Source organism: Rhinopithecus bieti, unplaced genomic scaffold (assembly GCF_001698545.2).
Source record: "Rhinopithecus bieti isolate Rb0 unplaced genomic scaffold, ASM169854v2 scaffold_35950, whole genome shotgun sequence".
NCBI lineage: Eukaryota > Metazoa > Chordata > Mammalia > Primates > Cercopithecidae > Rhinopithecus > Rhinopithecus bieti.
Genome location: NW_016815506.1, coordinates 367,835 through 392,271, shown reverse-complemented (window position 1 = coordinate 392,271; position 24,437 = coordinate 367,835). Strand labels below are relative to the sequence as shown.

Sequence of the window (24,437 nt, the reverse complement as noted above, 5' to 3'; positions counted from 1 at the left end):
GTGTGGAAGGTGACGACGAATCCAAAAGTTGGGCTGAGAGGTGGGAGATTTTGAGACACCCCTGCCGCCCCTCCCTGGAGGCGGCCTCGGGATCCAGTCCAGTTTCTCCCGGCTGTCATCTCCACTTTAATTAACCCCAGGGTACATACCTCTATCTACCCTGTTGCAACTACAACCACCCTGTTTATTTTTTAGAGAAAGCAAGGTCAGCCGCTCAATTCTCATATTCCAGGAATGAGAACAAAAATGCCAAAAATAGTGGTTCCAAGAATTTGAGATTCCTTGGGCTAGTCGAATTTCTCCCCAAACAAAAATGAACCAACAACACTGAATAGCCATCTTTTATTTTGCATAGAAAAAAAATAATAATAATCGCCCCTTGGTGGTACGCGCCCGTAGTCTCAATACTCGGCAGGCTGAGGCGGGAGGATCGCTTAAGCCCAGGAGTTCGAGGTTGCACTGAGCCAAGATCGTGGCACTGCACTCCTGCCTGGACAACAGAGCAAGACCCTATCTCTAAAACTGCCTCTTAACAAGAGCAATAGCAGCTTTACACCCCGAAGTATGAAGGTTGTAGTCTCTTATCTCAAAGTAAGGAGCACAAATATAATACATTTTCTATTACCCTTTTGTCATTTGATGCAGGACAAAATTTATCAAACCTAGTCCCCTAACCCGGACAAATGTATCCATACACTGCCCTCTACAGGCCAGGGGGTGGAGATACAATTTTAATTAGTTTAAGTGAAGGTGTTCACCTTTAATTTTGAAAGATCATTTCCTTACCTTTCCGCTCTCCAACTAGAGCTTTTACCAGGAATCAGGGAACAGGGGTGTGGGGTATTACTAAGAGATATAAGGTAAGGGAACCGACAGTGAAAAGTTGGCTTTGGCTCTTAAGTGTTTGGAAATGGAAGGATTTCAATCTGTATACAATCAAATCATTGAAAGAGGCTGATGCCCAACCTATCCTACTATCCTACCAGTTATTAAAAAAAAAAAAAAAAAAAAAAAAAAAAATATATTATATATATATATATATATATAGAGAGAGAGAGAGAGAGACGAGAGATCGAGAGAGAGAGAGAGAGAGAGAAAACAGTTTCAACCTAAAAAAAGTCTCAGCCAAAGAAGATATAAAGAGTCGTTAAGGATGATCTAAACCTCCTTCCAATAGTGTCGTCTACTTTTGTGTTACAACATGCTTTACATAATTGACCTTAATCTTCAGTCTTTTTTTTACAGATGAAGAACGGGCAGAAAGACACTAACTTGATCAAGGCCACAGTTGCTAAGTTGACAGAGACAGCCTAGAATGCCAGATTTGTCTGGTACCAGTCCTCTTTCCTTATCCTCTCAGATTCTTTGGAATTTTAAAGTCTCTCCTGTCTAACCACACATATTTATTTCAATCCCTCTCTTTCTCCTCACCTTTAGACTGTTGGATTTGGGCTGAGAGTCTGAAGTACACTAGAGTCAAGAGCAGGATCCAAGGGAAATTGTTGAGGCAGAAGCTACAAGATGAAACCAAAAAAAACTAATTCAGTGTATGTCTTATATCTCTAGTGTCTATGGACCCCTTGTGAGAAACATATACATTGGATCCTCTCTCCATAGATAATATGTTATATCTCCAGCCAGGGCTCTGTGTGGCTCACGCCCATAATCCCGGCAGCTTTTGTGGAGGCCAAGGTGGCTGGATCATGAAGTCAGGATGTTCGAGACCAGCTCTGTATCAACGTGGTGGGTGGGAAAAAAAAACCCCGTTCTACTAAAAATACAAAAATTAGCTCAGGGGTGGTGGCGTGCCGTAATTCTCTAGCTATCTATGTTCAGGAAGCTGAGACCAGTATCACTTGAACTCGGAGGTGGAGATTGCTGGGAACCAAGATCACACCCTGCACTCCAGCCTAGTGACAGAACTCAGTCTCAAAAAAAAAAAAAAAAGCCACATACATTTTATATAATACTTTTAAATAGCACCCTCCCTCCATCTCATCAGTGGCCCCAAAGATCCATAGACCACACCTTACACATATATATTCTTTATGAGGGGACCTAAAAAGATATAATTAGGTTTGATTTGATGAACAATCTAGTTGGCCTTAGAATAGGGTGGTTAAATAGCAATAGAGGCATTTCCCAAACTAGAGTTTAAGAAAAGATTTATTTATGTAATATAGTGTATGTTATCTCAGATGCAGGGCAAGGTGTGTTCTGATTCAGTAAAACATTACTGGATATCCTTTCTTCCAAATTCCTAGTACCTGACAAACAAATAGCAAAAAAAAAAAAAAAAAAAAAAAAAAAGAAAGCGAACACTCCAATGCCCTTTTCTTTTTTTCCTTTTTTTACTTACATTAAATACATTGGTAAATCAGCAGTCGCATTCTGTTACCACGATTGTTATGTTGGGAGAAGAAGAAAGGCAAATGCTTTCTTAGAAGCGAAACAAAAACAAAAAACCAAAACACCCCCCTTAAAAAACTGACCAGAAGAAAAAAATGAGCTGGGAAATAATAAAAAAAAAATAAACAAAGATCCCCAAGCCCAACAGAGCTCAAAGGAAGGCAGAAGAGGCGGTAGGAAGTAGAGGGAAGGCAGCCGATAGGCCCAGAAGCTAAGGCCAAATCCTTTTCCTATGGGGGTGGGGGAGGGAGAAGCCTGGGGAAGTGGTTTCCCAGCCCCAAGACAATGAAATGAAACATCTTCACTCCTGCTCCATGGGGGAAAGCTGCACAGAGAAAGAGCTTCATTTCTAGGAGACTTTAGAAAGCCATCCTAGTTCTTCCACTTGTAAAATAGATGCACTGGGTGCTTTGGGGGGGGCGGGGGGGTCAGTGGCTTCTGGGAAAGGAAGGGGAAATGTGTGTGTTTCAGGGCCATGGGAACTAAGGCTGCCCCTGGAAAAGGAAGGGAATTGAGGCCTAAGTGGAAGAAACTAAGCTGGGTCCTTCAGAATCTCAGCTTCATAGATTTCTCAGCTGTTCTGGGATAGAAGGTAGTCTGCAAGCCAAAACAGCAGAAAGGTTCCAATCCTAGGTCACTGTGACCTTTCCTTTCTCTTTCTTTCTTTCCCAAAACTCTAGGCTGGAACAAGGAACTTAAAGTTCTCTTTTGCCTTGATGGCTTCTCAGGGACATCTTAAAACACCTGATAAGGGATATGAAGAGAGACTAGAGATTCAGAAAGGACCAAGGTCCTCTGATAATATGAGCCAGTTGTAAGGTACCTTCAGTGCTGGTCATTCCCTGTCCACAGGAACAGGTGGTATGATATGAGGGCACCACAGGAGACCTCTGTGGTACTAGCCCCTAGTGGTACACGGATTAAACCACTGGTTGCATGGTGGGGAGGGATGGGGAGATTAAAGATGGAGGGACTAAATTCAAGATATTAACAAAAGGGAAAAGAAACAGGGCCTGATGGGAGGCAGAGGATAGAACAGACTGTACAGTGGGAATAAAGATCATACCTATTTACAAGGAAGTAGAAAAGACATGGTAATGGGTATCAAATTGAGTGTGAAACCTGGGAAAGGAGAGAAAACTCCTCCCTTTTGCCTGTCCTCATTTTTATTTCCCTACCTTAGCCTGTGCTATCCTGAGACTCTCCCCAGTTGCTCAGTTAATTCTCCAGGAAAGGCAAACCTATACTCAATAGCTAGGTTGGCAAGAATATAGGTTAAGAATTAGAGTTGGAGGAAGCTAACAGTGGAGATAGGACTTGAGTAGCTGCCACTGGTACTTTTATCTATAACCTCTCCTCAAACCTCGTATTAACCTCAGATTTCATTGAATTAAAAAGAAGGTGGGAGGGGAAGTAAATCAATCAAAACTTCCATAAAATAAGTATCCCAACTGAACTACCATCAATTAAAGTGCAAACTGCAGGGGCATATGGTGGCTGGGGCTGAGGCCATCTAAAGGCCAGAGGGAAAAAAATGCATATGTATAAATCAGAGGATGGGTACCAGAAACTGTCCCTCCTCCAATCAGATCACAGCAGAGCCAAAGATGCAGGCAACCAGTGAAGATTCTTTGGAGGACTCTGGGGTCCAATCCCCATGATAGGGGAAACACTACCTAAGAGGCTGCGTGAGGGGAAACTTGGCCTTTGAAGAGTTACAGAGCCACAGATGACACTGAACCTCCACCTCCACCCAGTTTGCTTACAAGGCACCTCCTGCCTGGTGCCTGAGAGCTTGCCTCCCCATTCTCACCTCTACCTAGGAACACCCTCCACTAGGCCAACTCATGGATACCACAATGTTTTCAAATATGAAAAACTCCAACCAAATAAAACAAAAGGAAATGTTTCCTTACTCCCTCCTGCTCTGAGCTTTATTCTCCCCCAGGGCCCTTAATGTAAATGAACTGGAAACCTCCTTCCTCAGCTCCTGGGTTCACCACTTTCTGCATCCTGGGGAGAGGAGAAAAGAGGATCAAGAACAGGGATTGACCAAAAGCAGAAGGGGAAGGGACAGGAGTCAGAAGCATTTTCTGAAAAAATGGGGAGGAACACTAGGGAGGAGGAGAAAAGATAAGTAAGTCGCTGTCTTGTACCTATAATACAAAGTGAAGAAAGTTTGTTTTGGAAGGTAAGTCCTGGGGTAGTTGACCCCAAGCCCCAGAGTAGGGGTAGGAGGCCAGTGGCAACAGCTGCCTGGTGTTGGTTGCTGAAGCGTTAAAAAGTGCCATGATGGAGCTGTCAGGAGGCAGCCCTTGGGAGCCAGGGCTCAGTGTGCTGTTACCGTAGGGGCTGTGTGCTGAGGGGTAGGGATGGAGGTTATTTCTTAGCTCTCGTGCTAGCTCCATACTTGTTTGCTGCTAGCCACCCCCTCAGTTGCTACAACACTGGCTCTTGTTCTGCTGGGACTGTTCATGGAGATCCACACCCCGGCTTCGGCATGCTGTACCTCCCAGATTCTGGGGTTCACTCTTTGGCAACTTCTTAGCTACAGATAAAAAGAGAAGAGAACAAGGTATGGTAGACTTTACTTCCCTACCCCTCTGCCCCCACCCCCCAAAAATGGCTACTGAGTTGGGGAAAGGGAGAATTTGGGAGATTAAAAGAATGTTCTGAAGATGGGATGGTTCACTCTTTGCAAACTTTTTTTTTTTTTTTTTTCAGACGAAGTCTTGCTCTATTGCCAGGCTGGAGTGCAGTGGCACAATCTCAGCTCCCTGCAACCTCCACCTCCCAGGTTCAAGTGATTCTCCTGGCTCAGCCTCCCAAGTAGCTGGGACTACAGGTGTGCGCCACCACACCCAGCTAATTTTGTATTTTAGTAGAGACAGGGTTTCACCACGTTGGCCAGGATGGTCTCGATCTCTTGACCTCGTGATCCGCCCGCCTTGGCCTCCCAAAATGCTGGGATTACAGGCACGAGTCATGGCGCCTGGCCCTGAGCCACCATGCCCAGCCAGCAAACTTACACAGTGAAGACAAGGGAGCTAAAGCTGCAGCCAAGGATGGAGGTCACAACAGAAAGTTAAGGTATTTCCATACCTAAAGTTTTTGCAAAAGGAGATAGTTGCACCTATCCTTGATTTGGGTTAGCTATACTTTTGCCTATAAACGAGGGAAAAAGGAAGATCTCAGGATGTTCTGACCTTACCTATTGCCAGGAAGAGATCATTCACGTTCATAGCCGTCTTGGCTGAAGTCTCCATGAACAATAAGCTGTTGTCATCTGCATATGCCTGGGCCTCCTGCAAGGAGTGGGGGGTATTGGTGCTCAGAATGTAGGGTGGGAATGAGTATTGCCTTTCCACTCCCTAGCACAACAGCTAGGCAAAATCCTAGGTTCCCTCCCCTTATTTAATACCCCTTCGAGCCAGCTAGCCCAGATGTATAATTTAATGACAACTCCCTAAAGATGACCCCATGTCCACTCAGTCCAACACACAAATGTCAGAAAGCTTTATTATAGGGGAGAGGGTAAGTTAGTTGGGGGCTTTTGGATTCTGACACTTGAATAGTCCCTTACCTCAAATTTAATTGCTCCCTCCTTCCCGTTTTCACACTGGTACCCCCACAGCTGGTACTTCCCTAACCCTCTGCTCTGGAATTTTCTCCTGACTCCTCTAAAAATCTCCTGGCTGTCATTAGGGTCACAGTGTTGCTGTATTTAACTTGGTGTAGAACTGGGGAACGAGACAATGAATGTCCTCAGTTGATGTTTGAATTCAGAGAGGGCTGGTTTGGAAAAAAAGAGGTCCCAGGAACAGAGGAAGTGTTAAGAGAGGAACTCCATGAGCCATCTTACTTCATACTCCACCATACGCTTGTTGGCCAGGTCAGCTTTGTTCCCTGCCAGGGCAATAACGATGCTAGGACTGGCCTGTCGCTGTAGTTCCTTCACCCATGTCTTTGCTCGGGCAAAGGTTTCCTAGGAAAACATGAAGAGAATGAGTAGGCTGGAATGACTGCTAATCCATATCCATCATCTTTTAAAGTGAGTCTCAAAATTCACCTTTTCTAGGTGGTCTTCCCTCACTGAAACCACAGGTCTCTGATAATTCATTATCTATCTTCTTAGCACTTGCAAGCATAATTTGTACTCTCATTTGCTATTTCAAGAACCTGTTTTCTGCCCCACCCCCCTGCCCCAATCTAATCCCTCTAAACATAAGCAAGGACCCTCTTTTTTTTTTTTTTTTTGAGACTGAGTTTTGCTCTGTCACCCAGGCTGGAGTGCAGTGGCTCGATCTCAGCTCACTGCAACCTCCGCCTCCTGGATTCAAGAGATTCTCCTGCCTCAGCCTCCTGAGTAGCTGGGACTACAGGCATGCACCACCACGCCCAACTAATTTTTGTAATTTTAGTAGAGACAGGGTTTCACCATGTTGGCCAGGATGGTCTCAATATCTTGACCTCATGATCCACCTGCCTTGGCCTCCTAAAGTGCTGGGATTACAGGCAGGACCCACCATGCCCGGCCAGCAAGGATAGTCTTCTTTGCTCACTTACCTGATTAGTAATGTCGTAAACCACGATTGCAGCTTGGGCACCCCTGTAGTACATGGGGGCTAAGCTGTGATATCGCTCCTGCCCAGCTGTGTCCCAGATCTCAAACTTGACTGTTGTGTCATCTAGACAAACGGACTGGGTAAGGAAGGCCGCTATGGATAAGAGAATGGAGGGGAAGATGCTGTAAGTGGGAGGATGAATGTGAACATCCCACTCCCCTTTAAAATATAACTGCCCTCACACTGACCAGTCACCACCTAGCATACTCAGCTATAGGAAAAGGTTTCGAGTTCTCCTTACATGTAAGTCTTGGAACCAGGATTAAGACTGCCCTTGACTAAGTCCTTCCTGCCAGAAATGTCACTGGCTAAGGAATGGGGGTACATCATAAACTAAGAGGGATAGAAGAACTGGCACTTATAGGCGTCATCTTTCTTCTAACCAAAATAGGAAAATAACAAATGACAGACACAATAGCTTCAGATAAAAGTCATGTCAAGAATTAATTAGAAGATTGGGCCAGGCACGGTGGTTCATGGCTGTAATCCCAGCACTTGGGGAGGTGGAGGCGGGTAGATCACCTGAGGTCAGGAGTTTGAGACCAGTCTGGCCAACATGGCGAAACCCCATCTCTACTAAAAATACAAAAATTAGCCAGGCATGGTGGTGGGCACCTGTAATCCCAGCTACTCAAGAGGCTGAGGCCAGAGAATCGCTTGAACTTGGGAGGTGGAGGTTGTAGTGAGCCAACATGGCGCTACTGCACTCCAGCCTGGTCAACAAGAGCGGAACTCTGTCTCAAAAAACAAACAAAATAATTAATTAGAGGATTGGCTGGGCGCAGTGGCTCACATCTGTAATCCCAGCACTTTGGGAGGCCAAGGCAGGCGGATGGCTTGAGGTCAGGAGGTTGAGACCAGCCTGGCCAACATGGTGAAACCCCGCCTCTACTAAAAACACAAAAGTTAACCAGGCGTGGTGGAGGACACCTGTAATCCCAGCTACTCGGGAGGCTGAAGCAGCAGAATTGCTTTAACTGGGGAAGCAGAAGTTGCAGTGGGCAACCATTGCACCACTGCACTCCAGCCTGGGCAACAGGGTGAGACTCAGTATCCAAAAAAAAAATAATTAATTAGAAGATTTTAAAGCTTGATGACAAGTCCCATCATTATTAATATTATTTGGCTGTTACTTTTTCATATAATCTGCTGTAGGTCCAGGAATACATTTCGAAGAAGACTAATAAAAAGGGGAAAGCAGCCGGGCATGGTGGCTCATGCCTGTAATCCCAGCACTTTGGGAGGCTGAGGCGGGTGGATCACTTGAGGTCAGGTGTTCGAGACCAGCCTGGCCAACACGGCAAAACCCTGTCTCTATTAAAAGTACAAAAGTTAGCCAGGTGTGGCGGTGCATGCCTATAATCCCCGCTGCTCAGGAGGCTGAGGCACAAGAATCACTTGAACCTGGGAGGTGGAAGTTGCAGTGAGCCAAGATTGCACCACTGCACTCCAGTCTGGGCAACAGAGGGAGACTCCGTCTCAAAAACAAACAAATAAATAAATAAATAAAAATAACAAGGGGAGGGAATAATATGGAGGTTCTCATAAAAGATTCTTTATTGAACTAGCACCCTATTTTGGGGTAGTATCAGGGAAAAGGTAGCAAAGATGAGAAAGACAGACACCCTTTATATTTTGCATTAGTTCCAGCCTCTATTTTACCAGATTTTTTTTTTGAAACAGTCTCGCTCCTTTGCCTAGGGTAAAATGCACGGGTGCAATTTTGACTCACTGCAACCTCCGCCTCGGGTTCAAGCGAGTCTCTTGCCTCAGCCTCCCAAGTAGCTGGAATTACAGGCATGTGCAACCATGCCCAGTTAATTTTTGTTGTTGTTGTTGTTTTTGTTTTTTTGAGACGGATTTTCGCTCTAGTCACCCAGGCTGGAGTGCAATGGCGCAATCTTGGCACACTGCAACCCCCAACTCCTGGGTTCAAGCAATTCTTCTACCTCAGCCTCCTGAGTAGCTGGAATTACAGGCACGTGCCACTACGCCCAGCTAATTTTTGTATTTTTAGTAGATACGGGGTTTCACCATGTTGGCCAGGCTGGTCTAGAACTCCTGGCCTCAAGTGATCCGCCTGCCTCGGCCTCCTAAATGCTGGGATTATAGGTGTGAGCCACCATGCCCAGCCTATTTTACCGCATTTTTTTTTTTTTTTTTGAGATGGAGTTTCGCTTTTGTCGCCCAGGGTGGAGTACAGTGGCGCAATCTTGGCTCACTGCAACCTCCACTTCCCGGGTTCAGGTGATTCTCCTGCCTCAGCCTCCCAAGTAGCTGGGATTACAGGCAACCGCCAACATGCCCGGCTAATTTTTTGTATTTTTAGTAGAGACAGGATTTCTCCATGTTGGGCAGACTGGTCTCCAACTCCTGACCTCAGGTGATCCACCCACCTTGGCTTCCCAAAGTGGTGGGCCACTGGGCCCGGCTTCTGTTTTTATAAAGGGTTTCCATTTCTGGGGAAAAGAATGCAACTAAGAGGGCCAGCTCCATAATCAGGTCTTAGATCTCTTTTCAAAAGCCTTACCGGCCAGGCGTGGTGGCTCACACCTGTAATCCCAGCACTTTGGGAGGCCGAGGCAGGCAGATCACCTGAGGTCAGGAGTTTGAGACCAGCCTGGCCAACATGGTGAAACTCCCTCTCCACTAAAAATACAAAAATTAGCCAGGCGCCATGGGGTGCACCTGTAGTCCCAGTTACTTGGGAGGCTGAGGCATGAGAATCGCTTGTACCTGGGAGACAGAGGTTACAGCGAGCCAAGATTGTGCCATTGCACTGCAGCCTGGGCAACACAGTAAGACTCCATCAAAAAAAAAAAAAAAAAAAAAAAGACAAAACCCTTACCAAACATTCAATCTCCTCTTACCCCGAGGCACTCACCTCCAATGGTGCTCTCCTGGTACTCATGGAACTGCCCTTTGACAAAACGTAATACCAGGCTTGACTTTCCCACTGCAGATTCTCCCAGCAGCACCAATTTGAACTGGCAAATTTTGCTGGCCTGGGGTTGCCCATTGGGCCTAGCTGTGCTTCTGCTAGTCATGGCTAGATTATCAGAGTGGGAAAGGGTGGAGGGAGGGGAATGCTGTAAAGGGGGGGGAAGGGGAGGGGATTTCCAGGCTTCAACACTCCTGCAAGAAAAAAAAAGTGAATTAGACATACGTCCATTGAAGCTGCAATCGCTTTTCAGAGAAGGATAGAATCTCTTCATCTCCTTGCTCCTATGAGGACTTAGCTCTTGCAGTCATCTGCTATTGACAGGTTATACCTCTGAGAAGGTCCCAGGCAGCTGACCCCAGTGGTAAGAGTTGGGAACAGCAAAATAAGAACTGCTTCTGGAGTCTGCCCTACCACATAATCTCTAACTGCCAAGGGAACTGAAATAGAGAGACTGAAAACTGAGAGTTTTTAATTCCCCAGTAATTCCCCACCATGTTTTCAAGGTTTTTTTGTCTGAGTCACAAAAAGTGATCAGCCTTTAGTTGGCCTGAAGAATATCCAGATCCACCCACAGGTACCCTAGATCCCCAGTATCTCCTTGGCATCCTGGTGCTGTGCTCTTCTTTTCCTTTTTTTTTTTTTTTTTTTGAGATGTCACTCTTGTTGCCCAGGCTGGAGCGCAGTGGCGTGATCTTGGCTCACTGCAACCTCCGCCTCACAGGTTCAAGCAATTCTCCCACCTCAGCCTCCCGAGTAGCTAGGATTACAGGCACGCACCACCATGCCTGGCTAATTTTGTATTTTTAGTAAAGATGAGGTTTCTCCATGTTGGTCAGGCTAGTCTTGAACTCCCGACCTCGGGTGATCCACCCGCCTTGGCCTCCCAAAGTGTTGGGATTACAGGCGTGAGCCACCGTGCCTGGACTTCTTTTCCTTTTTCTTTAGCTCTTTGTCAAAATGAGAGATTCACTCTAGGGGTGTGGGATAAGAGTCACCCCTCCTAAGGGCAGAAGGGTAGATGCTGCTATATCTTTTATATATGACTGGTCTCCCTGATAAGACATTTCNTTTTTTTTTTTTTTTTTTTGAGATGTCACTCTTGTTGCCCAGGCTGGCGCGCAGTGGCGTGATCTTGGCTCACTGCAACCTCCGCCTCACAGGTTCAAGCAATTCTCCCACCTCAGCCTCCCGAGTAGCTAGGATTACAGGCACGCACCACCATGCCTGGCTAATTTTGTATTTTAGTAAAGATGAGGTTTCTCCATGTTGGTCAGGCTAGTCTTGAACTCCCGACCTCGGGTGATCCACCCGCCTTGGCCTCCCAAAGTGTTGGGATTACAGGCGTGAGCCACCGTGCCTGGACTTCTTTTCCTTTTCTTTAGCTCTTTGTCAAAATGAGAGATTCACTCTAGGGGTGTGGGATAAGAGTCACCCCTCCTAAGGGCAGAAGGGTAGATGCTGCTATATCTTTTATATATGACTGGTCTCCCTGATAAGACATTTCTAAAAATCTAACCAGGGTCCCATTGCCAGAAAATCTATCCTTTCTCATTTTTGGCTGAAGGTAAGGAGAGAAATACAACCAACAGATCACATTCATTATCAACTCTGTTTCATTAACAACTTTTTTCACTTTGTTTCTGCCATCTTTCCAAATCTGAAAGCCTATCAAGAGTCAGTAAGCTTGACCTACTCTCAACCTGCAGCTGTCTTGCTGGTGCCTAGGGATTAGATTACCCTCCACACCAAAGGGGCCTAACAGCTGTAGCCCTCCAAATTAAGAGGCAGAGAAAGGTATACCTTCTAAAGACATGCAGGAGTCTCCAGAGGATGGTATAAGGGATAAGTCTGCAAGCGATCAATATTAGATGAAAGAATACACTGAATCAACTCCTCTATCTTCTAAGAGGGCTAAGAAAGCTGCTGGTGGGGCAGGGAACAGAGAGAAGAGTTGGGACTTTGGAGATTCTAATCGTCTAAATCTGAATACATTTCATCATCCTGACTCTGAGCAGAAAGGAGCTATGAAATTCAAAGGGGAGTTAGCATGGGCAGAGCATGCAAAAACCTCTCTCCCAAACCTAAGCACTGCTTGAGAGTTGTACTTTGCTTGTTCAAATTGATCTTTCGCTTTTCCAAAGCAGATCCTAGTGACTTCACAGACATTATACTCTGTGGAATATGTGGGGAAACATTATTTTGTCACCACAATTAGTGGGTCTGGAGTTAAACTGGGGTTTAAAAATTTCAGTAATCCCACTTACTAGATAGTAAAGACAGAAAATCATACAGGAGGCAATGCAGAGGAATACAGGCTCTGGAGTCCAATTCTCCGGGTTGTTTTCCAGTTCTACTTATTAGCTATGAACCTTGGGCAAGTCACTAAATATATGTGTGCATTCACGGCCGGGCGCGGTGGCTCAAGCCTGTAATCCCAGCACTTGGGGAGGCCAAGACGGGTGGATCACGAGGTCAGGAGATCGAAACCATCCTGGCTAACACGGTGAAACCCCGTCTCTACTAAAAAATACAAAAAACTAGCCGGGCAAGGTGGTGGGCGCCTGTAGTCCCAGCTGCTCAGGAGGCTGAGGCTGGAGAATGGTGTGAACCTGGGAGGCGGAGCTTGCAGTGAGCCGAGATCCGGCCATTGCGCTCCAGCCTGGGCGACAGAGGGAGACTCTGTCTCAAAAAAAAAAAAAAAAAAAAAAAAATTAGCTGGACGTGGTGGCATGTGCCTGTAGTCCCAGCTACTTGGGAGGCTGAGGCAGGTGAATTGCTTGAACCTGTGAGGTGGAGGTTGCAGTGAGCAGAGGCTGTGGTGACAGAATCACTGGAGCCCAGGAGTTGCAGGTTGTAGTGAGCTGACTGCACCACTGCACTCCAGCATGGGTGACTGAACAAGACCCTGTCTCTGAAAAACAAAAAGGAGACAGAACTAAAGGGTAAAGAGGAAGTTAGCAAAGGAATGAGCGGTGAGAATTCAAGGTCCCAAAGTAGACTACATTAATACAGAGGAACATGACAATTACTTTGATTCTACTGGGTATTCTGTAGTCCCCTTGGTCAGTCAGTCCTAAAAATCCAGATATACATGTACCATTTTATGATTAAGTTTTCAATGGCCTATGACGAAAGGATCAAAATAAAGATGATACAGCAAATTTTTCATAAAGCTAAATTTATTCAATTTAAATGAGTATCTTTAATTATAACATTTTAAAATTTATTTTCAATTTTTAGAGATAGTCTCACTGTGGTGCCCAGGCTGCAGTGCAGTGGAGTGATCACAGCTCATTGTCGGCTCCAACTCCTGGGCTCCAGCGATCCTCCACCACACCTGGCTAATTTTTTCTATTTTGTGTAAAGATGGGGTCTCCCAATGTAATCAGTTTATTTTTAAAGTATTTATTCATTTTTTTAAAACTATGAGTTATCATTTTAAAAAAAGTTTTATGAACACTGCTTTGGAGAGGCCTGACACTGAAAGATGGGTTAGTAGGGACGGAAATAAGTTTAGTTTCTGGACAGTCTATAGTTATGGTTACTACTCAAGCACTTCTGGACGGAATTCAGATGAGGACCGAATGATGGGCTTTCCAGGGATCAGAGAATTCTCCAACCCTGCCACTAAAGTTACAGAGCTATCATGAAAGTGGGGAGAGCCAACCTAGACAGAGGCAGTCCTGCAGAGTTGGTAAAGTTTCTGGAATCAGGCAAGATCGAGTTCTCTTCTCTGCTTTGCCACAACTCACTGTGATTTTAGGCTACTCACTCCGTTTGTTTTTCTGATTCTCAGCTTACCCCTTTTTCTTTCTTTTTTTTTTTTTGAGACAGTTTCGCTCTTGTTGTCCAGGCTGGAGTGCAATGGCATGATCTCGGCTCACCGCAACCTCTGCCTCCCGGGTTCAAGTGATTCTTCTGCCTCAGCCTCCCAAGTAGCTGGGATTACAGGTATGTACCACCACGCCTGGCTAATTTTGTATTTTTAGTAGAGACGGGGTTTTTCCATGTTGGTCAGGCTGGTCTCGAACTCCCGACCTCAGGTGATCCACCTGCCTCAGCCTCCCTAAGTGCTGGGAGCTTCCCCATTTATAAGGATCTTTGCGGGCGAATGGAATTGGTGAAAGTGGCAAAGAGCAGAATTTGAATTCACTTCCAAAGTTCTGTGCACATTTAAGAAACTTGCCGCTTAAGGCATCTGTGAGGATGAATTACTTCTAAAGCATCTCATATTTACGTGGTATTCACATACACTGTCTCGTAGGAAAAGAGGACAGACCAGCAGAATGGTAAACACAGCCCGGCCTGGTGGCTCACACCTGTAATACCAGCACTTTGGAAGGCTGAGGTGGGAGGATTGCTTGAGGCCAGGAGTTCAAGACAAGTGTCGGCAACATAGTGAGACCTTGTCTCTAAAAAATTAAAAAAAAAAAAAAAAAAACATTAGCCAGGCATGGTGGCACATGCCTGTCATCCTGGCTACTCAGGAGGCTGAGGTGGGAGGATCACTTGAGCCCAGGAGGTTGAGGCTGCAGTGAGCTGTGATTATGCCACTGCATTCCAACATGGGCCACAAAGTGAGACCTTGTCTCAAAAAATAAATAAATAGGCCGGGCGCGGTGGCTTATGCCTGTAATCCCAGCACTTGGAGAGGCCAAGGCGAGCAGATCACCTGAGGTCAGGAGTTCGAAACCAGCCTGGCCAACATATAGTGAAACCCCGTCTCTACTAAAAAATACAAAAATTAGCTGGGCAAGGCAGCACATGCTTATAGTCCCAGCTACTTGGGAAGCTGAGGCAGGAGAATCGCTTGAACCCAGAAGGCGGAGGTTGCAGTGAGCCACGATTACGCCACTGCACTCCAGCCTGAGCAACAGACCAAGACTCTGTCTCTCAAAATAAATAAATAAATAAATAAATAAATAAAGACAGGTGACACAATAATAATTAAAAAAAGGACAGATGATAAGCTGATCAAGTTTCCTTCAGGTGACATATATATGCTGTACTCTCAAGAAACAATAGAAAAAGTTACTAGTTTTTTCAACTTACTCCCTCACCACATTTTTATGTATTTCAAAGCATGTGATCCAAGGGGTAGAATATTAAGCCTTAATGTTACTACTCTACAATATAGGAAAATGTGGGAGTTAGAATGGACTGAATTATCATAGCTAAACATATCACTTGAGCTCTGGGGGAGTATAAAGACAGGAAACAGTTGCAGACACGCTTAAGTTGCAAAGTCCCTGTCACTAACTCCCAGAGATGGGAAGTCAAGCCGGAGCCCAGATGTGGTCAGCAAGCTTTCTTGCTACTAAGCAACCCTGGATTCTCAGAGATCAGTAACTACTAACTTAGAAAAGACTACCTCCCACCCTAATATGTAGCCTTAAGAATATGTTCTGGCTGGACATTGTGGTTCATGTCTGTAATCCCAGCATTTTGGGAGGCCAAGGCGGGAGGACCACTGGAGCCCAGGAGTTTGAGGCCAGCCTGGGCAACGTAACAAGACCCCACCTCTAAAAAAGAAAGAGTATATCCTGCTTTCTTCCCTGTTCATAGCAATTAACGGGCCACCTCTAAGCTTTGATCTTTAATCTCATCATGTTTATAAGGGTATTATTTAAAAAATACACTAGCTGGACTCTCAAAAGATCAGTGGTACAGAAATGAAATAATACATATAAAATTCAACTGATTTATTTTCTATTTTGATTTTTTTCCCACAATTTTTTTTTTTTTTTTTTTTTGGTAAACCAGTCAAGTGGTGTGATGATTATTACCTTCAAACCTGAGGCAAGAAAAGGGAGATGGGGCAGATTTTCTTTCTTTCAACCTTTTAGCTCAGAAGAGAAGAAATCAGATTTAACTGCCCTTAGAAAGTGCAGCTCTGGGCCCGGGCATGGTGGCTCTAGCCTGCTAATTCCCAGCACTCTTGGGCGAGCCCTGAGACGGCGGATTCATGGATGCGTCAGGAGATCGAACCTCCTGCGCTAACACAAGTGAAACCCATCATCTACTAAAAAATGCCAAAAAACTAGCCGGCGAGGGGTGGCACGGCGCCTGTAGTCCCAGCTACTTTGGGAGGCTGAAGCAGCTGAGAATGACGTAAAAAAAAAACCTGGGAGGTTGGAGCTTGCGGTGGCTGAGATCCGGGCCACTGCCACTCCAGCCTGGGGTGACAGGCAGCGAGAACTCCGTCTCACAACAACAACAACAAAACAAAAAAAAAAAAAAAAAAAAAAGAAGTGCAGCTCTGCTGGGTGCAGTGACTCATGCCTGTAATCCCAGCACTTTGGGAGGCCGAGTTGGGTGGATCACCTGAGGTCAGGAGTTCAACACCAATCTGGTCAACATGGTAAAACCCCATCTCTATTAAAAACACAAAAATTAGCCGGGTGTGGTGGCTGATGCCTGTAATCCCAGCAACTTGGGAGGCTGAAGCAGGAAAACTGCTTGAACCTGGGAGGCAGAGGCTGCAGTGGGTCGAGATTGTGCCACTGCACTCCAGCCTGGGCGACAGAGCAAGACTCCATCTCAAAAAAAAAAAAAAAGACCCATTAACTAGGGAGGATTGAGGCCTGACCATGGGTTAGCCCACTGGGGGCAGGAGATGGGGATGGAGGATGTTCTTTAATGTGGGCAGCTCTCCCAAGCAGTGCAGCAAAGTAGGCATAACAGTAAAGGTGTCTTAGCAGTGTCAGCTAGAATAACACTCCATTCCTCAAGCCCCCTTCCACTTATTAGCTTTGAGTCCCTAAACTAAATACATATGAAGCCTCCAGAAGTCTATCACCTATCAACGGAGACAGAGTTCTCGGTATATATAGCCACTGGAGTCCAACCCAGTACCAACTGTCAGCCTTAAGGTCAGTCAGGCAGATCAGAGCCAGTCTAGAGGTCATTTAGTCCAGTCTCTGTATTTTACAGGTGAGGAAACTGAGACACACAAAATTAGTCAATTTGGGCTAGGCATGGTGGCTTACGCCTGTAATCCTAGCACTTTGGGAGGGCAAAGCGGGCGGATCACCTGAGGTCAGGAGTTCGAGACCAGCCTGGCCAACATGGTGAAAGCCTGTCTACTAAAACTACAAAAATTAGCTGGGTGTGGTGGTGCATGCCTGTAATCCCAGCTACTTAGGAGGCTGAGGCACGAGAATTGCTTGAACCTGGGAGGCAGATGTAGCAGTGAGCCGAGATCACGCGACTGACGCGACTGCACTCCAGCCTGGACACAGAACGAAATTCTGTCTCAAAAATAAATAAATAAAAAATAAAATAAAATTAGTCAACTTGTCAAGTGTTACCAGACAGCCAACTGCTAAGTAGTAAATGTAGTACTCCTAGTCAGGTACTCCTGCCTCTTTTATACCACTATACTTTTTTTTTTTTGAGATGGAGTGCAGCGGTGTGATCTCGGCTCACTGCAAGCTCTGCCTCCCGGGTTCACGCCATTCTCCTACCTCAGCCTCCCAAGTAGCTGGGACTACAGGCGCCCGCCACCACGCCTGGCTAATTTTTTGTATTTTAGTAGAGACGGGGTTTCACCATGTTAGCCAGGATGGTTTCGATCTCCTGACCTCGTGATCCACCCGCCTTGGCCTCCCAAAGTGCTGGGAACCACTATACTTTTTAAAGAAGCAGGAAATGCTGAACTGTGAAGAGAACACCACAACAGGATCAAGAGCTTAGACTGGATAGAGTTCCTGCCTCTATTCAGTTTAGGTAACTACTTGCTTTGGGACTAAAAACAAATTAAGACCCAGGTCTTCCCTGGTAACTGGGATCCAGTCCCATATCCTTCTGACGTAAGAATTAATTCATCACTATTCTTTTCTAGAAGGTCTTTGACCAGCCCCTGCCAGGACAGTTGAAATAGAAGTAATTCAATGGGTGGCAGTAAGAAAACAAGTAGTAACTTTTGCAAGATTTGGTGGGCCCTGCGATTAATGTGAGAGGTTTACTAAGTAGGGAAGATAGAGCAGAAACCAGTAAATACCTTCATCTCCCTCTCCAACTTTGTTTAAACCCAAGTCACCAAAATCTTGAAATGAGAGTTCTACCACTTGGCTCAGCTCTTCATTTTGTTGATTCAATGTTACCCAATGAGTCACTGGATTAAATGAGATTCCTTCCACATCCCCCCCACTTTCCCTTATATTTCTCCAAGAGGCAAAAAGCATACTTACCTCTTATCAACATGGTGGTACAAACTCCCTATTATTGACCTAGGTAAGATTGGAATGCCCATCCCTACTTGTCTGCCTAGGAAAATTCTATATATCTCATAAGACCAAGCTCAAATGTTACTTCAGTGAAATTACATAATCACCCTCTCCCCCACAGAATTAATCATTCTCTAGAGGCCCGTAGGGTCCCACAGTATTAAGACTGTATTTCTGGCCAGGCATGGTGGTGCACGCCTGTAATTCCAGCACTTTGAGAGGCCAAGGCAGGTGGATGACTGAAGGTCAGGAGTTCGAGACCAGCCTGGTCAACACTGTGAAACCCCATCTGTACTAAAAATACAAAAATTAGCTGGGCATGTTGGCGCAGGCTTGTAATCCCAGTTACCCAGGAGGCTGAGACATGAGAATTGCTTGAACCTGGGAGGCGGAGGTTGCAGTGAGCACAGATTGAGCCACTGCACACCAGCCTGGGCAATAAAGCAAGACTCTGTCTCAAAAAAAAAAAAAAAAAAAAAAAGACTGTATTTCTATAATAGTATGTGTCACATTATTACAGTATATGAATTGTGTCTGTCTGCTCTGCTACACTATGAACTTCTTTAAAAGTGGGAGTTTCTTCAGAGCACAGCATGCTGCCTGATCCCTAGTAGGTACTCATTAAATGCTCCCTAAATTAAGGCTGAGTAATTCTACTTCTCTCCCCGAATCAACTCCTCCTTTTCTGTACCATCTGCACAGATCTTATTCAATTCCATTTGGGAATTTTTTTTTTTTTTTTTCTGAGACAGAGTCTCGCTCTGTCGCCCAGGCTGGAGTGCAGTGGTGCAATCTTGGCTCACTACAAGCTCTGCCTCCCAGGTTCACCCCATTCTCCTGCCTCAGCCTCCTGAGTAGCTGGGACTACAGGCGCCCGTCACCACGCCCGGCTAATTTTTTATATTTTGTTTAGTAGAGACAGGGTTTCACTGTGTTAGCCAGGATGGTCTCGATCTCCTGACCTCGTGATCCACCCGCCTCAGCCTCTCAAAGTGCTGGGATTACAGTCGTGTGCCACCGCACATGGCCCCATTTGGGAATGTTTTTAATAGGCCTCAGAGAATCAATTCTCTCCCTGACCCCTCTGTGATCTCCCTTGGATGGAGGGCCCCCTTGGGATCTTGCCCACAAGGTACTATTGCAACTCACGTGGGCTAACTGCTTTTCCTGTTACCCGTTACTATGCCTCAGATGGCCTAATCACACCCAATATGTGGCCCTCCCACCCAAACACTGAGGCAACTGTAGCTAAAAACAAAGTTTGCTGAATTTTCAGTTGATGCTGAATGGTCAAAAGTTTTGGGCCACCGTCTATTAATTCCTGACTTGAGAAACACAAGTTTAAAAAAGAGGAGCCATACCACCACAGAACCAGGAGACACTCTGAAAAGGCACCCACTGTCCCCGAACAAAAGCTACAACCTTGCCCAGAAATGTACACACACTTTGTTCACCTGGGTAGCTCCTTCTTCAGTTCAGTGACTGTTCAGTCAATGACTAAATCTTTCCCAAAAGACTTGTGGGAAGTGGGAGTATAACACGTAGGGTTTTATGGTATCCTTCCTCAAAGAGGGCTGCTGCATTTCCTTATTACAAGTTCATTGTCTCACACTTTGGTTACCTTCCAATCTGAAATGCTTTAGGATTAGGGAGCAAACTATATGCTTGCTTCTTCTACCCTATGCCTGCTTTTCAGAAGTAAAATTCATACCAATGAGCAATATTTGCTTTCAGTCAAAGTAAGAGAAGATATGAGGTATGTTATGCAGTATGGATTGTCCAAGAAAAAAATTTAAAAAGTTGTAAGGTATGACTTGAAGGGCAATGGGAAAGCTCTCTTCTCCAAATATATTTTTGCAAATCCAGGTCTATGTATGAAATTCCTTATTGATAATTCTACTCCTAAACTCCCTCTTAAGACGCAAAAAACTGTTGGAAAAATTAGATAGGATTAAAACACACACACACATGGCCAGGCGCAGTGGCTCACTCCTGTAATCCCAGCACTTTGGGAGGCTGAGGCACATGGATCACCTGAGGTCAGGAGTTCGAGTCCAGCCTGGCATGGCAAAAGCCCATCTCTACTAATAATACAAAAATTAGCTGGTCGTGGTGGCACACACCTGTAATCTCAGCTACTCCGGAGGCTGAGGCAGGAAAATCGCTTGAACTTAGGAAGCAGATATTGCAGTCAGCCGAGATCATGCCACTGCACCCCAGCCTGGGTGACAAGAATGAAAAATCATCTAAACACACACACACACACACACACCCCTACACACTGTCTCTAGGATAGGTAAGAAAAGTTCCTTGGGGGAAACAACTGAGGTTTCCAATGGGCACTATACAAAGGCTGGATACAACAGAGCGCTTTTAAAAGGACAAATTCAATTAATAAGGTAGTAGTTGGCTGGGCGCGGCGGCTCACGCCTGTAATCCCGGCAATTTGAGAGCACGAGGTGGGCGGATCACGAGGTCAGGAGATCGAGACCATCCTGGCTAACACCATGAAACCCCGTCTCTAATAAAAATACAAAAAATCAGCCGGGCGTGGTGACAGGCGCTTGTAGTCCCAGCTACTTGGGAGGCTGAGGCAGGAGAATGGCGTGAACCCGGGAGGCGGAGCTTGCAGTGAGCCGAGATCGCACCACTGTACTCCAGCCTGGGTAACAGAGCGTGAGATTTCGTCTCAAAAAAAAAAAAAAAAAAAAGATGATAGTATGAAATGCCCCAGCTGTACTCTGACTCTGAGACTTAGAGGAAAACCGATTTCAAATCCAGATAAGCTTGGAGCTTCTTGGATCCCCACAGAAAGACACACACTGTACTCCAGCCTGAGCGACAGAGCAAGACTCTGTCTCTAAAAATAGAAGAAAAGAAAAGAAAGACAAATACAGGGGCCTCTTAGGAGAACCATCATTATCATGGATAAGAAAGGGATAGTCAAGTAATGTGAACATGCAGAGACCATGAACATCCAGAGACCATGAATTTGAGATAAGGGTCTGAAATTCCTTTCTTTAGCAGAGATGACAACAATTGTCCCTAACAAAATGATCCTTTCTCCCTATAAAGTTTTGTTCCATCTCTTTGGGCATTTCCTAGGACACCCAGTACACAACTTGGGGTGTGTGTGTGTGTGTGTGTGTGTGTGTGTGTACTGAAGGTGAATAACACACAGTACAGCCCTCTGCTTGTCGGACTTGGTAGAAGACAAAATGAACTGTGAAAGGAACGCAATAAATAACAGAGTATCATCCCAGAAGGGAAAACTGTAGAAAGAATAAGACTAGAGTTTGGTGAGAACATGAAAACAGAATTGCCTTTTGTGGCACATCCCCCAAAACAAAGCAAGATAAGTCTGATTTGCTGTCTCTGATCCTTGACCTTCCTAAATGAAATATGAGTAAGGTATGTGTGAGAGGATTCATACTTCTTAAACTGCTGTACAGCTTCCATATTTTAAAATATGAACATATTACTTTTGTAATTAAGAAATGTAGTGATGGCCGGGCATGGTGGGTCCTGCCTGTAATCCCAGCACTTTAGGAGGCCAAGGCAGGTGGATCATGAGGTCAAGAGATTGAGATCATCCTGGCCAACATGGTAAAACCCCGTCTCTACTAAAAATACAAAAATGAGCTGGGCGTGGTGGCGCGCACCTGTAGTCCCAGCTACTTGGGAGGCTGAGGCAGGAGAATCTCTTGAACCTGGGAGGTGGAGGTCGCAGTGAGCCGAGATTGCACCACTGCACTCCAGCCTGGCGACAGAGTGAGACTTCGTCTCAAAAAAAAAAAAAAAGAAATGTAGTGATAAAATATATTGGTAGAGAAGGGGAAAAGGAGGAAGTACAGTAAGGGAAAATCCAATAGGCTCCAATCTATGAGGGACTAAGAAGGCTAGCAGACCATTAAAAGTATGCAGGGAGGAGGGTACGCCACTCATTTTTTTTTTTTTTTTTTGGAGACAGGGTCTCATTCTGTCGCCTAGGCTGGAGTGCAGTGGCAAGAACATGGCTCACTGCACCCTCGAACTCCTGGGCTCAAGTGATCCTCCTGTCTCAGCCTCTCAAAGTGCTGGGATTACAGACGTGGGCTACTGCACCTCTGTATCTTTTTCTCTACTCACCATCTTCCCCAGATACTTCATAGTTTGACCCAACTTTTTAATAGCACAGAAATCTGGGCTTTTGAAGTAGACAAAGAACAAGGGGTGATACCAAGCTTTTGAAATGGAATTTCTCACTCTTCCCCAAATCTCTTCCTCAGTGATATCACCTCATAGTTTCGGACCTGTTAACTCCATTACCTGCCTGGGAAATACCCAAGTCAAGTCTAAGTCCCACAAAAGTTTCACCAACTATAATCAGAAGACCTCCTGATGGCTGAGGATCTCTAAGCCCCTTTCCCACGTAGATAATGAAATAGATTCTCAGTTCTAGGAGACATGGTATTCACTATAGACCACATTATTAAGTGGGAAAGAAGTGGACAAAACATGCCCCCAATCCAACTCTTGGCTCTTCCATAGGACAGGAAACAGTAAGTTAAGAAACAGACTGCAGTATAGACCAGCTATGAAGCCAAGAGAAAGTGTAGGGGCTGAGTTTGGAGCAGCCAACAGTCATGGAAAAAAAAAATTACTTTGATCTTCATCCCTACCCTGGGAGTTTTAAAAAGCTTCAAATTACCACATCTAAATACTAAAGGGAACAAAAGAGTGTGTACTCCCAAGACCCAGAGCCTCCAGCCCACCCTTCAGCATTCCCAGAAGCTCCTATAACTGATTCAGGCCCTGCTTCCATTACTTCAGCTACCTTAGTCTTCTAGATTAATACAGCCTTCTTCATTTTCCCCAGTTCTCCCTCACTGAACCCAAATCTCTCTCAGCTCAACACCATAGCACCCTCAGTTCCTTTTACAATAGGCACTTTCCCTGAAAAGAACGCTTCTTTCCAACTAAGAACCCTTCTCAGGCCCTTCCAATGAACCTCTCTGGAGGGACCCAGCTCCAGTCACCCCCGGGGCTCGGGCGACAGGTCTGACCCCTCCTCACCTCCCAGCAAATGGGCTTACCTCACCCGCTGCCCTGTCCCTTTGCCCAGCTCCTCCCTCTTCAGCGCTGCTTAATGAGGCCTGCCCCTCCCCTCACTCAAGCTCCGAGCCTCCAGCGCCCGGCCCTCGGCCTGGCCGCCGCCACAGCCCAGCCGCCTTCCCGACTCACCAACTTCGGGGTCCCAGCCCGCCCAGTCCCCTCCTCAGCGCCCCCATTAGGCCTGCCGGAGCCCGGCCCCCTGCTCCCTTCTCCGGTGGGCCACTCTAACCCCTCGCTTAGGACCAGACCCGCCTCCGCTTTCAGGCCAGGTTGCTCTCATCTCCTGGGCGCTTCCGCCCCTGCCCTTTGGGGTCCATCAGCTCGGTACCTGGGGCTTCGTCTCCCCCGTCGGCCCCAAGCCTGTGTCGAACAGACAAACAGCTGCAGCTCAACCAAACCCTCCTGCCCCTCCTTCTCCTCCTCGCCCTGGGGCGGGGGCTCCAGCCAATAGCTCGATTACCCGCCTACCATCGGGGGTGGGCTATATGTGCACTCATCCACCAATCCTCTGGAGAAAGGCGGGTCTCTTTGGGCGCTGTCACCAACAAGTACGAACAAGGGACTCGACAGGCGGGGCCACAAACCAATAGCAAGGGAGCAACCTCGAAGATGGACGAGGTAAGGAGCCATTAAAGAGCAAGCTCCTGAAGACAGGGGGCGGTACAGTGCGGACAGGCGCATGTATCCACCAATAAAATCTCGACACCCCATGACCCCGCCTTTTGACTCATAAACATCTAATCAGGTGAGTGATGGAGGCGGGTCAAAGTGAAACTTTAACCAGTACTGCGAAAATACGGGACTTGACTGGCAGGCAAGGAAGGGTTGACGGGAGCCTTAGGAAGGCCGCTATTGACCTTCGCCCCTCCCCCTGGACTTGGCTGGGGCTGGCTCTAGTGCCCCGCCTTCTATGACAAATTCGCGGGCGTAAAGGGAAATACCTCTTCTAGGGATCCGGAGCCTGGGAATTTAAGTAACCCTGACATCAGCGCTTCCGCCCTTTAGTGAGGTTTCAGGGGACAGGAGTATTTGGGGTGGCCGGCGGGGGGTCTGAGATGTTTTTTGGTGGTGGAGTGAGACAATGGCAACTACAAGAAGTGGTAGCTTGGAGACGCTTTTTCAGAATCGTATGTAAAT

The 24,437-nt window shown here is 46.2% G+C and overlaps 1 protein-coding gene across 1 annotated transcript; it reads right to left on the bottom strand.

Annotated features, from left to right (window-relative positions):
• Window positions 1-328: 328 nt before the first annotated feature.
• Window positions 329-23,772, bottom strand: RAB5B (RAB5B, member RAS oncogene family). Its single transcript, XM_017853334.1, has 6 exons — window positions 23,629-23,772; window positions 9,919-10,169; window positions 6,976-7,127; window positions 6,272-6,394; window positions 5,621-5,714; window positions 329-4,957 (listed from the first exon to the last, which is right to left on the bottom strand). The coding sequence occupies exons 2-6, from the start codon at window positions 10,079-10,081 to the stop codon at window positions 4,842-4,844; spliced, it is 648 nt and encodes a 215-aa protein (XP_017708823.1). The 5' UTR covers window positions 10,082-10,169; window positions 23,629-23,772; the 3' UTR covers window positions 329-4,841.
• Window positions 23,773-24,437: the final 665 nt, after the last annotated feature.